The 15,402-nt window shown below is 41.4% G+C and overlaps 1 protein-coding gene across 5 annotated transcripts in view; it reads left to right on the plus strand.

Moving 5' to 3' along the window:
• FGFR2 (fibroblast growth factor receptor 2) overlaps positions 1 to 15,402 on the plus strand; it is a 134,149-nt gene that overhangs the window by 52,727 nt on the left and 66,020 nt on the right. For 4 of the 5 annotated variants that reach the window (XM_073596228.1, XM_073596230.1, XM_073596229.1 and 1 more), the window contains exons 3-5: positions 3,145 to 3,411; positions 5,431 to 5,511; positions 7,635 to 7,804. In XM_073596228.1, the coding sequence (XP_073452329.1) occupies positions 3,145 to 3,411; positions 5,431 to 5,511; positions 7,635 to 7,804 (518 nt within the window). The remainder of the gene's footprint in view (positions 1 to 3,144; positions 3,412 to 5,430; positions 5,512 to 7,634; positions 7,805 to 15,402) is intronic. The other variant, XM_073596232.1, reaches the window with a different exon arrangement.

A 15,402-nucleotide genomic window follows, 5' to 3' on the forward strand; every position in this document is an offset into this window, starting at 1 on the left:
GTGGCATGGGTTTTTGACGTGGCTGCAAAAAACAGACCATAATGAATCAGGCTTGTTTAGTTAAAGTGGTGCAAAGAGCTGTGATACACTAACCAGGATTGTGCAGGGGCGTATGTAGCCAGAGTTAGCCATTTTTGGACACTGTGGCCTCAGTGCTGCCAACAGCCGTTGATGCATGAGGCAGCCACTTCAAGTGGCTACATTGGAGGCACAGCTCAGTCACCAACTAATCATATTCTAGTAGACCAGTAAAAACATACTTCATTGGTAATTCATTTATATGTTTTTACAGGTACTTTATATAGCGCAGTCAATTTACATAGCGTTTTACATATATTATACATTCACATTAGTCCCTGCCCGCAACAAGCTTGCAATCTAAGATCTCTAACTTGCATTCATACATACACATACTAGGGACAATTTAAACAAGGGCTAATTGACCTACCAGCATGCCTAGAGTGTAGGAGGAAATCTGAGTGCCCGGAGGAAACCCACAGAGGCACAGGGAGAACATGCAAACTCCGGGCAGGTAGTGCTGTGGTTGGGATTTTAACCATCGACCCTAGTCCTGCTAGGCGAAACACTTAGCCACTGTGTGGTTGTTACACTTTGCACATTTTGCATTGCTAAATAACCTTTATATACAATACAAACTTAGGGCAGTTCAACAGGCCATTTTAAACTTCTCTGGTGCCTGAAACCATGAAAATAATTCACAGTGCTAGCTTCAGATTTTAATGTTAGGACAGTCACTTTTTACTGGAATAGCATTTTACAGGATCTCTTTAAAGGGAGGGCTTGGTCCCTTTGCATAGTAAAAATCTCAAGTATGAGAAAATTGCACTTTGTAAATGTAAATGTCCCTTCATCCTGGAAAAAAGTAAGCCTCGAGTTCTATACATACTTACTTCTCTTATAGGATACATTTTTTTTTTTTTTTTTTTTTAATTCCGTTGAGTCAAAAACATGGTGGGTCTTGGATTATTTGTCACCCTATAAAACTTTATTTTATATATACCCTTTTCTGTTTCTTGTGTGTTACAAGGTGCAAGCTTCACACTCATCTGTCTCCTTCTATGGGCATGCATGCAAATTGGGAACACAATTCTTTGCTATTCTCTTCCACAATATAGGGAGCGTCTCTTGTGTTGGCTGGAGATAATTAAAAAATTGAAAGCCTGTATTTTATGGTTGCTAAGGGTTAATGTGAAAGCGAGAGCTTTAAGAGAAAACAATTTCAGCTCACAAATATGCAGCATTGTATAGCTGTAGCAAAGGCAGGCTCATGAAAGCTTGTCATTCCTGCAGTCTATTTAATTTGGAACCCAAAGATGATACATCCCAGGTTCTCATTACATTGCCCATATAACCAAGCCAGATGGTCCTTTTAACTAACGTGCTTAGCAGGAGGCAGGAGCAGCAGAACTGATAACTGCGGTGATGTAATGCTGGTCTTTACATGTTCAGAGCGTTTGTTGATAATGACAAAAGAGCTATTGGTTACCCACGCTACAAACAAGGTTTTTTTTTTTTTTTTTTTTTTTTTTAAGCATTACATTTAAATCAGACATGGAGTTGATACTTTTTTTGCCAAAAAGAGTTATTGCTTGAGTGGCAGAAGTTTTCCCAGAAAGCCCGACCCACCTGCAAGAGTTAATGCAGGGAATAGAAAATGAAAGTGGTAACAAAACTGGAAGAGTTGCACATAGCAACCAATAGTGCCCCACTTTTTATTCTGGGATGATAAAACTATGGGTATTGTCTTCTATTGTTTTTGTTACCTTTTTTCTTCTGCACCTATCAAAACTTTTTTCAATTAATTTGCCTACACAAAAGGGCTGAATTGTGACATTTGGTTCCCATGGGTTACTACTCCTTGCTGCTTTCAACATCTTGTTTAGAACAGGCTAAAATGTTTTGCTGTGCCATAGTGGAAACATAGATGCAGTGCTTCTGCGTAGTCCTATATTAATGGTCGCTGTGCCACACACTGAGATCATTGTAGAGTTCCCTCTTCCAATAAGTGCTGTATTCAGACCTATACAACTGTTACCGTATTGCAGATATGTATGCAGGACCACTGTTAGAAATCATGGCGCCCTGTACATCCTACCTGATGGGCCCCCCCCCCCCCAACATGTGAATAAGCCCTTAAGTTTTTTTTCTCTTAATTATTTCTTAGAATTTTTTTTTTTTTTTACATCCCTGCTGGGAGGCTTTGGTGAAATATTAGGAGTCCTAAACAGACCCCTAATGTCTCACTTTTGAGACCAAGGGCATAAGGATATAAATACCTTAATTCCTTTCTCTGCAGCCTCAGCTGCACTGCACAGTGAATGAATGGCAAGTGCTTTGTGCTGAGCTGCTTCCTGTTCATTCACAAACTGAAGCATAATAAACACACTTTACTATCCTTCAGTGATGAATGGACAAGAGTGATTGACACCGATTGCTCACCGTGTTCATTCAAGAAAAGGACCCATTTACCTGCCCCTGATCCTGAAACCGCTCCTCCTGTTTGCATGCAGCAGCTGCCTGCAGAAGATGAGGGAAGCCGGTAGAGTTGCAGGGTAGGGGCACACAGGGGGCCCCTGACAGTAGGGGGGGGTTAAGGCACTGCAAGAGGAGCAGTAAGGCAGTACAGCCATCCCTCCTGCTTGGCATGTGCTCACGCCCCCCTTTTGAACTGATGGAGCCCGGTAAAGTAGGACTGGCTGTACTGCCTTATCAGTGGCTCTGCATATATGGCAATAAGTGGTCAATTGATAGGTGCTGCAGAAGCCATCACTCAATGGCTTACCCACAGAGTGCTATTGGCAGTGAACATTGGATAAAGTTTAAATGGGCAATCTGCCTGCACATAGACATCTTTAGACCAACGTTTGCAAGTGAAAGAAGGCAGGGCAGAGCAATCAAGGACATGTTGACTAATCCGAAGGATTGTATCCTAACCTAAGCTCTTGGTGTTGCTTTCACTGTAATGCATGATGTGTTTAACCTCACTAATATTTCTGCGTAGCTTGTATATCAGCAAGTCAGGTCTTTACTGCTTGTTGAGAGTGGATTTGCTATGGGTGCTTTACTGACATTTGGTGTCTTTCCTTTTTTGTCCTGCCGCTTCCCTTCTATCCTTCCACGCAGAACCTCCAACCAAATACCAAATCTCTCAGCCAGACGTTTTAACGATTACTCCCGGCAAGCCTCTTGATCTGCGCTGTCCATTCAACGATGCTTCCCTGGTGACTTGGACTAAGGATGGGGTGAAATTAGAATCCAGCAATAGGACGGTGATTGTCATGAACTACTTGCTGATAAACGAGACTCTCCTCAGGGATTCAGGGCTGTATGCCTGCTTAGCTCATAAAGGCGCCCAGAGCAATACTCATTTCTTCCTTGTGAATGTCACAGGTGAGTGACTGGAGAATGGAAGTGTAACCTATCAGACCATAATGCACCATGTGTCATCATCATTGTGTTGCAAACAATGGGCTGTATCTAGCAATTTGTCTTTAGAGAGCTGCCAGGAGGCATAAAAATGAGCCCTCTGGCTTCTGTTTATTCCAGGAGTTGAGTAAAGATTAATAAGCTATTAAGAATTTGTTCTGGCAAACACCAATGCCTGGTAGGATATCCCAGAATTTTCTCTGGAAGCCCTAACATTTTGCAAAGCATATAAATGTTTTCGCAGTATAAATGTTTTACTTCTTGACTGATCAGTTTTCTCTTTGATGGTTCTGTTTTTATTTTTTTTATTTTTTAATGTTTTTATTTTTTCTGCATTCAGATAGTAGTTGCCTCCTTTTAACCTCTTAAAGTGGATGTAAACCCAGATTTTTTTTTTTTTTTTTTTAATGTCTTAATATAGAGTATAAGATTTCCTATCATTTGAGCCCAGTCTTGCCACAAAGAGTTAATCCAGCTCTGAGCAATCCTTTTATTGTTCAGTGAGATAAATCTTGACAAACAGAGAAGAACTTTGTCAAATCCTCCCCCTTGCTGTGAGTGACAGGTGATTTACATATCTCGTGCACTAGCCTAAGACATGCAATTCCCCCCCCCACTCCTTTCTTCTGCTGCTGTGCCAGGATTGGCTGTTCCACACCTCAGCATAATTGGGTATGCTGAAGTCATGTGGTTTCTTTCCTGTCTTTTCACTGGATGTTAGAGATCATAGCAGAAGTTCAGTGTAAGAAATATACACAGGAGAAAATGCATATTGACAAGGGGAGTGTAGAGGTGGGCGGGGAGTCTACTGACATCACGACTCCACCCACCAAGCTCCAGACAACAGACCCACCCACAGAATATGCAGTTTTTCGGCTCTCATAACAGACAGAGGGGAGACATTTGACAGGTAAAGATACATGCAGGAGGCATGTATATCCTTATAGATAACCCCTGTGGCAGTAGTTTAGAAAAGATGACATTGGGTTTACATCCACTTTAAGGACTGGAAGGATTTGCCCCCTTAATGACCAGGCCATTTTTTGCGATACGGTATTGTGTCGCTTTAACTGACAATTGCGCGGTCGTGTGATGTTGTACCCATACAAAATGTATGTCCTTCTTTCGCCCACCCCCCCCCCCCCAAATAGAGCTTTCTTTTGGTGGTATTTGATCACCTCTGTGGTGATCAAAAAAAGAGACAAATTTGAAAAAAAAAATTATTTTTGCTATAATAAATATATAAAAAAAAAACAAAAACAAATTTCTTCATCAGTTTAGGCCAATATGTCTTCTACATATTTTTGGTAAAAAAAAATCGCAATAAATATTGATTATTTTTGCATAAAAGTTATAGCGTCTACAATATAGATTTATGGCATTTTTATATATTTTTTTACTAGTAATGGCGGCGACCTGCAACTTTTTTAGCGGGACTGCGACATTGCGGCAGACAGATCGGACACGTTGACACTTTTTTGAGACCATTGACATTTATATAGCAATCAAAACTAAAAATAGCCACTGATTACTGTATAAATGTCACTGGAAGGGAAGGGGTTAACACTAGTGGGTAATAAAGGGGTTAAGTGTTCCCTAGGGAGGTGTTTCTAACTGGTGGGGGAGTGGACTGACTGGAGGAGGAGAGAGATCGCTGTTCCTGACCACTAGGAACAGCAGATCTTTCTCTATTCCCCTGTCGGAACGGAGATTTTGTTTGTTCACGTACACAGATCCCCGTTTTGGCTCTCTGTGGAGCGATCGTGGGTGGATGGGGGATATCGCGGCCGCCAGCCACGCGCATCGGCTCCAGCGGCGCGGGTGCCCCCATCACTCTTAAATTGGCCAACGTACACCTACGGCAATTCGCACAGCCGTGCCAACCTGCCGCAGTATAATGATGGCAGCTGATCGGCAAGCTGTTAACCTACTACGGTTTCTGTGATTATAGACATTTTATTGCCTTGTGTTTATTTGTTTCAGAGGCGAGTTCTTCTGGAGATGATGAAGATGACAGTGATAACGATGTTTCTGAGAATGTAATCAATGACAACCACAATATAAGTAAGTGGATCACCTGTGACTCTGGGGTGGAAATGCTAGTTTTAATAGTGGTAATAAAGTAGTCATGTTTACTATGTTAAAGACACTTTATAATACAGTTATAACTATGCAGGCACCATGACTGCTTTTGCCTAATTTCAGAAATGTGCTTAAAGTGGGGTTCCACCCAAAAAAACAAAAATACCTGAAAAATTGTAAAAAAAAAAAAACTTACCTCTAAATGCCTGTTGCTAGGTGGTCCCTTGTAGTCTGCCTCTTCCTTTGCCTGGGCTGGTGACATCACTTCCCCCCTCGGCGCAGGAAGGGCTCGGCTCTGCTCCCTCCCTCCCTCCCTCCTGTCAATCATCTGGGACCCATTACAGGTCCCAGGTGATTGAGCGGCCAATCATGGCGTGCTGCGCCGCTCGCGCATGCGCAGTGGGTGCCAGGCTGTGAAGCCACAGCCCGGCGCCCACAGTTGAAATGCCGACGAGCGGAGGGGGGGGACGAGCGGGGCTTCGATCCCCGACATCGCTGGACCCAATTAAAGTTTTTTTTTTTTTTTTTTTTTTTTTTTTTTTTTTAATGGAGCCCCTGGGTGGAACTCCTCTTTAAGCAGGGGACGTGTTCAAGAAGCAGGCTGTGATTGGGAGGGGGTGTGTGCCAGAGGCAGGCTGTGATTGATCGGAGGATGTAGTGGCTAAATACATTACCCAATACAGGCATGATGTGTGTCTACAGTGTCCTGTACCTCTGAATGGCCAGCTAAAGAATGCAAACTGACCACTCGAGTACAGATCAGCTTCTGTGCTTTGTGGGGTCAGTTTAGAAAACAATAAAAACTATGATTTATAAAAAAATACACATATGTGAACACGCTTTTTTTTTTTTTTTTTTTTTTTTTTTTTTTTTTTTTTTTTTTTTAGGGCAACATACACATTTTTAATCTACAACTTCACATTTAGGCAGGAATTCCAGTGTATGTGATATGGTGACAGATTCCTGCATTGTGTGTGTGTGTGTATATGTATGTATGTATGTGTGTGATAGATATATAGAGATATATAGATATATAGAGAGATAGATATAGATATATTATAATCTCTATCTATCTACCGTATCTATAATCTCAGCAGATATGCAGATATTATGGGGGAACTTACACTCCAGGGACCCGTTGGGTATATTAAAGTCTGTTATATCAAGTCTGATCTGAATGGCCCTATAAAATATCTTACAGGGCTTGTTAGTTTTATAAATACAAACCTAAACCTCAATAGACTGTAGGATATGAACACCGCCTATATAAACATACGCTTCACTTGTGCAGAGTGTTGCTGCACAAATGGCACTTCAGCTTTAAAGTGGAGGTCCGCCCACCGCTGCAAAAGTTAAAAGCCAGCAGCTGCATATACTGCAGCTGCTGACTTTTAATAATCGGACGCTCACTACCTGTTCTGAAGTCCAGCGATGTCGGCACTGCAGCTGATGTTTCCATCAGCTGTCAGGTGCTGCCGCCTCCATTGCGAGTAAGGGAACCCGGCAGTGCAGCATTACGGCTTCACGCCGGAAACGCTACTGCGTATGCACGAGGCTCCGCTCCTCTCTCCTACTGGCCCGGTGGCCAGGGAAGGAGGAGGAGGGAGTCCGAGCGGTGACGCAAATATCCACGGCTGAGGCTCCCAGAAGTGGGGGACAGGATACCTGTGAAAGACATAAGAAGATTGTCTCTAAGGCACCTGAAATGTGTGATGTGCATCCCAGCAGTCTGCGAGCTGGCTGAGGGTTATGTTATGTCATCCTCGCTTAGGCGAGGGCAGAGAGTGGCTTCCAGCACCAAAAACGTATTGGCCCCACCTCCTCCTTTCTAAAAAAAAAAAAAAACAAAAAAACCTGCAGATGTGAGGGAAGGATTAGAATCATCATCTTTAAATAGAAATGTATAGTATGATTGATATGACTTTAGCTTCCCATGCAAGCCATAGGAAATATAATATGTACTGTTTCTCTACATTTCTACTGACCTGAACATACAAATCATTTTAGCAGTGTATTGATCCGATTCTGGTCTCTTTACATCTGATTGATAATATGAAGCCTGGCTAAGTCACCATTTCTGTTTAAAACTTTCTGTGTTTTTTCAGGAGCTCCTTATTGGACGAGCTCGGAGAAAATGGAGAAGAGACTTCACGCTGTCCCAGCTGCTAACACGGTAAAGTTACGTTGTCCAGCTGGTGGAAACCCCACCCCTACCATGAGGTGGTTGAAGAACAACAAGGAGTTCAAGCAAGAGCATCGGATTGGCGGGTATAAGGTAAGCAAGATACATCAACAGCTTCATCCTATGAATTTTATCACCATAGTGCTCAACTCTTCCTGAACCTGGGATACCCAAGTGTTAGCTTTCTCTTTTTGTAATTACCTCGAATTGATAAGCTGTGTTACCTAACACATTGGTTAGATTAGAGCACTGTCAGTATTCTTTTAGGTCAAAACACTAGATTCTATAAAGAGTGATCAAGTGTTGCGCAAAAGAACTTGGTGACCCTCCACTGCGCTTAGGTGTAACAGGTGCACATAGCCACTTAGCCAGCTACCTCAATCTTGGTTGTTTGTCCCGCATAAGGTTGATATTTTTATGTGGTTCGTTCACAATTAATCATTATCACTACCTGCAGGATTTATTTTAGTTTATATACAGCGCCACTATTTCATTGATTTGTTTTGGAATACTTTGACAAAACACTAGATTGCTAATTCCAATTTCATCTGGAGAACCTTCTATAGCTCAGTTTACCTTTAAAGAAATATGTTTTATTCAATGTCCCCTTCCCCATCAGCACATAATTGCATTTCATACTCTCCCCATCTTTTTGGTACTTCTGGAAATGGATGTACATGTGACTTGGCCCCCTTTCTCTCTTGTCCTTATCCTTGTGTAAGATGCAATTTGTGACTTGTAACTTACACATGGCTTTTTCCCTTGCTGAGTGAAGCAGAGGGATAGGTGGGTAAATGGTGCTGGGGAGGGGGCCATCTAAGTGAACTTGTTGCTTTCGCGCTACACACAGACCTCCTTTTTAAAAAATACTGATTCCTCATTGATTAACTTGCATCAGTACTTTCTAAATCACAGACCAATAACCAGTATAATGATCAGGAGTTAAACCTTTCCTTCTCTGTATGCGTATGATGGATCAGTCAATTAAAATATTAAGACCAGAGACAGCCAAGAAACTAGCATTTTCAAAAAACTGCAATGTTGTTGGCATTTCCCTATCTACACCAACATGCAGACCATGCTTTGTACATACACAGATTAAGCCATTTTTAAGATGGGTTGGAAGTGCTTATGTGCAGCGCACCACATTACATCATACCTGTACTACAAGGATTTCATTGGGAAGCTTGTTAGGCAAATGGGTCATAGCAGTTACTAGTCCACTGACCTTTTACCCCAATTACTTTGTTTGAAGAGCAATTTACAGACATACCCTTAGATGCAGCTGCTAAGTTTCAGATCTGCAGATGTAAGGGGTTTGTTTTTCAAATGCATATGCCAATGTAATAAAATTGTTAAACGTTGCTAATCTAATATGGTGTCAGGCAAATTAATGGGCAATTTAGAGGTGAATTGCTGTTCTGGCATTATATTTTCCATGATATTGAGATACCTGAATAAAGCTTTGTTGTGTGGGGATAATAAAAGGCACCAGGTGCAGGCTTGTTATCAGACCAAAACAGTTATTAACATGTGCAATAACTCCTAATCGTAGTGGAAGCTGGAGATATGATGTGTGTTTGGGTGTATTGCAACCTTGTCCTGCCATAATATTACTACAGTGGAGTAGTTGGGAGTAAATATTTTGCGTGATCTTTTTTTTTTTTTTCCTAGTGTTTCATTCCATCACGCTAGAGGAAAACGTACAATCAATGCTGTAGTCAAAATACCATGAGTGGCACTTCCTACTGACGCGCTGTTTAAATGCCCAGGAAGCATTAAAGACTTTAAAAGTCTTGTTTTGGTAGTCAGGATATTTTAATGGTTTAAAATAATCCCTAAAATCGCATAGATTCCCATGACTGGGGATTGTTCCTAGTAATGATTAAAACCCCAGCTGATCAGGCCAGAATAAATAACATTGGGAGATGGCAAGTCAATAATATTAATTTTTGATCAGGCAAAGACATATATTTTTGACAGTGACCACATTTTATTTAAATTTTTTTTTTACTCTGCAGCTCTCGCACACAAAATGTATAATAGTGATTTCTTTTTCGTATTTGCCAAACTCCTTTGTAATAAAGGTAAAGGTGTGAGACAAAAGTACAAAGTATGTGAGGTGCCAAACATTGTGTTGATTTTGTCTTCTCTTTAAAAGATCCTATACTTGGAGAAATATGGTGGCTGCTATTACTGGTTTCTCCTAAAAATGCTGTTTTTCTGGCTGTCATCTGTTTTAACTACTGGCTGAGAACAAATATGTAGACCAAAAAGAGGGAGTGGGAACAAGGGGACAGTGGCTGATGTTGACCCCATAACATTACCACCCTAAGAGTATCTGGACTATCTCGGTACTGATTGACAACAATTTACAAATTATGTAAAAAAGGTTTATTACAAAAAAGGAAAATGCATAGTATACTTATTAAAATTGAAAAACAGAAGCTCAGGATTTCCCCAAGGGATATCTGACGTTACAAGATTTAGAATGGTCTAGGTCTTGACTAGTTTCGCGGTATTACCGCTTCCTCAGAAGGACCAATTTATAATACAGATAATACAATAAAACACAAGCATAATACATACAATAATCATAATACAGCATGTAAGAAAGGGAAAATAACCAAAAAAATAATGTAAAGAACTAGCTTACCCTGTAGCTAGGTGATCATGTGCGGTATCAGGCCGCCCAAATATTTAAATAATAAATATGTAGACCAGATGTTATGAGTTCACTCTGACTTTACTTGTTGCATTCTCGTTCCCAGGTAAGTGGCTGAGGAGGTGTGGAAACAACAGGCAGCAAGCAGTTAGTCTGTATATTTCTTTTTGTACAGGTTTCCTTCAGATGCCAGCCACAGGTGATGAGGCATCTGCCCATGCTTGACTGAGAAGCTGAAAAGCTGTGTTTTTGTGATAAAAATAATTTCCTGTTAAACTGGATTAGTTGGTTCAGGGGCATTATCTGAAAGCCGTGGGCCTGTGTGCAAGATTATATATTGGGCCCGTTGGCCAATAAAATGTGGCACACACAGCATGCCTCTGAAAAGTGACCATGTTTTAGAATATTGAGCGTGGCTTAAAGAGGTGTGGTTAAATAGAGTTTGAGTTGACTTGCATAGTAAAGAATTGAGACAGTATTGAATACAGAATGGTACAGCACAGTATCTATGGAGGTACGTTGGAAGGGCCAGAGTCCAAGATAAGAGGTCGGGGCATCTGTTCAGGGGTTAGTAGAAAGTGATTTGCCACTGACCCCTGAACTCAGTCACTTACTACTGACCCATGAACTATGCGTCAGTTACTACTGACCTTTGAACTCTGCGTCACCACTGACCACCTGAACCCCTCATCGCTTACTACTGACCTCTGCATCTCTTGCTACTGTACTGCCCTCTGTACTCTGTTTCACAACTGAGTTCAGGAGTAAGGGACCCGTAGGGACAGAGTGCTGAGGTTAGTAGTAAGTGAACCTCTGTCTCACAGTACAGTCAATCAGCCCTCCTCTGCACAGCTAACTGCTGTCTATCCTCAACCTGGACTCATCACCGTACTGCAGCTCTGGCTGGCCTTCTCCCTGCTGCTTCCCTGGTCCAGTAGGTAGGGTTAAATCACAACCCTGGCTTTAACACCCCCCCCCCCCCCTTCTTTCCCCATTTAGCACCCATTCCTAGCGTAAACAAAACACTTGGACCTTAAAATTGCTGCAGCAGAGACACCGAAGGGGGGACTAATGTGCCTGGCACACATTGCGCTCACGGAGAATGCCCCACTTCATTGGCTTAACAAACTGGGCCATGTAACTACCTATATGTAACCCATGGATAAGAGATGATTACTGCTGGATTCTATTGATTAGTGTAACTAGCCAAATTTTCTTTCTTTTTCTTTCTTTTTCTTTCTTTTTCTTTCTTTTTCTTTCTTTTTCTTTCTTTTTCTTTCTTTCTTTCTCTTTGTCCAAGTATTTAATACTATTCTGGGCATCATCCATTTCTATCTGTCTCTTTTGGAGATTTTCCCTTACTTTTTATGTCTGGTGAATTCATTGGCACTGGGCTAGTTAGTGAAGGGAAGTCTCACCAATGGAATTCAAGATAGTAGTAAAACCCAATGGGGTTCAAAGTTCTAATCCCCTCTCTCTCTAGGCAAAAAACTGTTTAAATGTGTGCATGTGCAGTGTCTCCTGGGAACCCCTTGAGTAACCGATCTCAGGGTACGTATTTATTGTCTGGACTGATGGTAATTAATACTGATAGCAATTGGTTGGTTGATAGATTTCCCAGACAAATTGCAGTTGATTCACCAGGGTAAGCCAGCACCAGGGGTGCTTCTACCAGTCTTGTTGCCACCATCATTCAGAGAAGCGATCTCTCAAAGGGGGAATCTTCTAACTGCTGTTACATGTCTAATACCATGTACACAGCGGACTTTCGACGGACTGAACTCCGAAGGACTTTTTTTGACGGACTTTTGACGGAGTTCCGACTCAACGGACTTGTCTACACACGATCACACCAAAGTCCAACTGATTTGAACGTGATGACGTACGACCGGACTAGAATGAGGAAGTTAACAGCCAGTAACCAATAGCTGCCCTTGTGTCGTTGTTCGTCCGTTGGACTAGCATACAGACGAACTGATTTTTCGACCGGACTTGAGTCCGTTGGAAAGATTTGAAACATGTTCTATTTCTAAAGTCCGTCCTGATTTTTCGACAGCAAAGGTCCGATGAAGCCCACACACGATCGAATTGTCCGGCGGATTCGTTCCGTCGGACCTTTGCTGTCAAAAAATTTGGTTGTGTGTACACGGCATAACTGTTCATTTAAAAAGAATAACTTGGTTTTCGGTAGCTGTGTGAGCACAGTGTACTGAGACTTTAAACTCCAGTACTACTTTCTTTGCTTGGCTCACCTCTCCAGCATACCTTTTTCTTGTGCTGTGGGTTGTGTACAGTATGTGGCTGTTTTTTTTCATGTTCCTTTGTGTGTATCTCCTCATACGTGAGCTTTCTGTCTGCTGCATGTTGATACTTGTGGTGGTGCCTATGTGTTTTTCACTATGGATTTTTTTTATTGCAGTATGTAAGTGCCGATCCTCCCTCCCCTCCTTTTGGCTGTCTCCCTCCAGCTTGCGGTGTGTACGCTAGCAGTCCTGGGCGTGCGTTCAGCAGCTGTTGTGTGTGTTTTCTCTTGTGTAAATTACTGTGTTGGACTTGTTGCTTTTCATACCACTCTGTTTAATGTGCACACGTCTACCTTTTTATTGTGCTCTATACATATACTGTACATGCATATGTTTTAGTCTACCAAAAGAACAAGCAAGTTATTTTTAAGACTTGCTTTCTCTGTATAAACAGAGGAATTCAACTGTGCCTGGGACTTTTCAACTACACTGCAATTCTCCTTACATGGGGAGATATAGAAGGGTTATCTTCCCTAGGAGGCTGGTCTTGGTATTCGGAGAGGACTATTTACAGGGAATGTATAGGCTTTTCAATTTTATTTTATTTTTTGATTAAAACATGTAAAAAAAAAAAAAAAAATCTTTGGGCAAGTAGGTATCAGAAATGGATCACAAGAGCAATGTAAAAAGGTGACCTGGTTTGAGGAACTCCAGAATGGTCCGAGGAACACAACAAGTTTGAGGTGGTGATTTCATCTCCATATTCTCAATTTCAATCCAATCGAGCACCTGTGGGATGTTCTGGAAAAACGAATCCAAAACCCTACCTCGCAACTTACAGGACTTAAAGGATCTGTTATTGCTGGTTTGGTGCCAGATAGCACAGCATACCTTCAGAGGTCCTAGTGGGGTCCATGCCTCGAGGGTTATACTGGGTGCTCATAATGTTATGGCTGATCTGCGCGTGTATGTGAGACCAACACAAAGTGGCACTTAATTGTGAAGTGGTGGGAAAATGATAAATGGTTCTCCAAATTTTTTACAAATATCTGAAAAGTGTGGCGTGCATTTGTATTCAGTCCCCTTTACTCTGATACCCCTAACTAAAATCTAGTGGAACCAATTGACTTCAGAAGTCACCTAATTAGTTAATAGAGTCCACCTGTGTGTAAATTAATATCAGTATAAATAAAGCTGTTCAGTAAAGCCCTTAGAGGTTGGTAAGAGAACCTTGTTGAACAAACAGCATCATGAAGGCCAAGGAACACACCAGACAGGTCAGGGATAAAGTTGTGGAAAATTTTAAAGCAGGGTTAGGCTATAAAAAATATTCCAAGCTTAGAACATCTCACAGAGCACTGTTCAATCCATCATCTGAAATTGACACAATTGGCACAACTGCAAACCTACCAAGACATGGCCATCCGCCTAAACTGACAGGCTGGGCAAGGAGAGCATTAATCAGAGAAGCGGCCAAGAAGAGGCCCATGGTAGCTCTGGGGGAGTTGCAGAGATCCACAGCTCAGGTGGGAGAATCTGTCCACAGGACAACTATTAGTTGTGCACTCCACAAATTTGACCTTTATGGAAGAGTGGCCATTTGCAGTTTGTGAGAAGCCATGTGGGGGACACAGCAAACATGTGTAAGAAGGTGATCATGTCATATGAGACCAAAATTTTAACTTTTTAGCCTAAAAGCAAAACGCTATGTGTGGCGGAAAGCTAACACTGTACATCACCCTGAACACACCATGCCCACCGTGAAACATGGTGGTGGCAGCATCATGTTGTAGGGATGCTTGTCTTCAGCAGGGACAGGGAAGCTGGTCAGCGTTGATGGGAAAATGGATGGAGCAAAATACAGGGAAGTCTTAGAAGAAAACCTGTTATGCCCTGTACACACGATGGGGTTTTCCGATGGAAAATGTGTGATAGGACCTTGTTGTTGGAAATTCCGACCGTGTGTAGGCTCCATCACACATTTTCCATAGGAACTTCTGTCGCACAAAATTTGAGATCTGGTTCTCAAATTTTCCGACAACAAAATCCGTTGTCGGAAATTCCGATGGTGTGTACACAATTCTGACGCATAAAGTGCCACGCATGCTCGGAATCGAGCAGAAGAGAAGCACTGGCTATTGAACTTCATTTTTCTCGGCTCATCGTACATGTTGTACGTCACCGCGTTGTTGACGTTCAGAATTTCCGACCAACTTTGACTGTATGTATGAAAGACAAGTTTAAGCCAACATCCGTCGGAAAAAAAAATCCCATGGATTTTGTTGTCGGAAAATCCCATCGTGTATACAGGGCATAAGTCTGCAAAAGACTTGAGACTGGGGTTTACCGTCCAGCAGGATGACTCTAAACATACAGCCAGAGCTACAATGGAATGGTTTAGATCAAACATACTCATGTGGTAGCTTGAGCTATTTTGCAAAGAATAATGGGCAAAAATGTCACTCTCTAGATACCCAAAAAGACTTGCGAAAGGTGGTTCTACAAAGTAGTGACTCTGGGGGGGCGGGTGCTGAATACAAATGCACGCCACACTTTTCAGATATTTGTAAAAAAATGATATATATATATATATATATATATATATATATATATATATATATATATATATATATATATATATATATATATATATATATATATATATATATATATATATATATATATATATATATATATATATATATATATATATATTTTATTATTATTATTATTATTATTATTTTTTCAATTCAAGAGTCTGTCTTGTAAAAAGCAACCAGGCC

Source organism: Aquarana catesbeiana, linkage group LG08, assembly GCF_042186555.1.
Source record: "Aquarana catesbeiana isolate 2022-GZ linkage group LG08, ASM4218655v1, whole genome shotgun sequence".
In the NCBI taxonomy this organism is placed as follows: domain Eukaryota; kingdom Metazoa; phylum Chordata; class Amphibia; order Anura; family Ranidae; genus Aquarana; species Aquarana catesbeiana.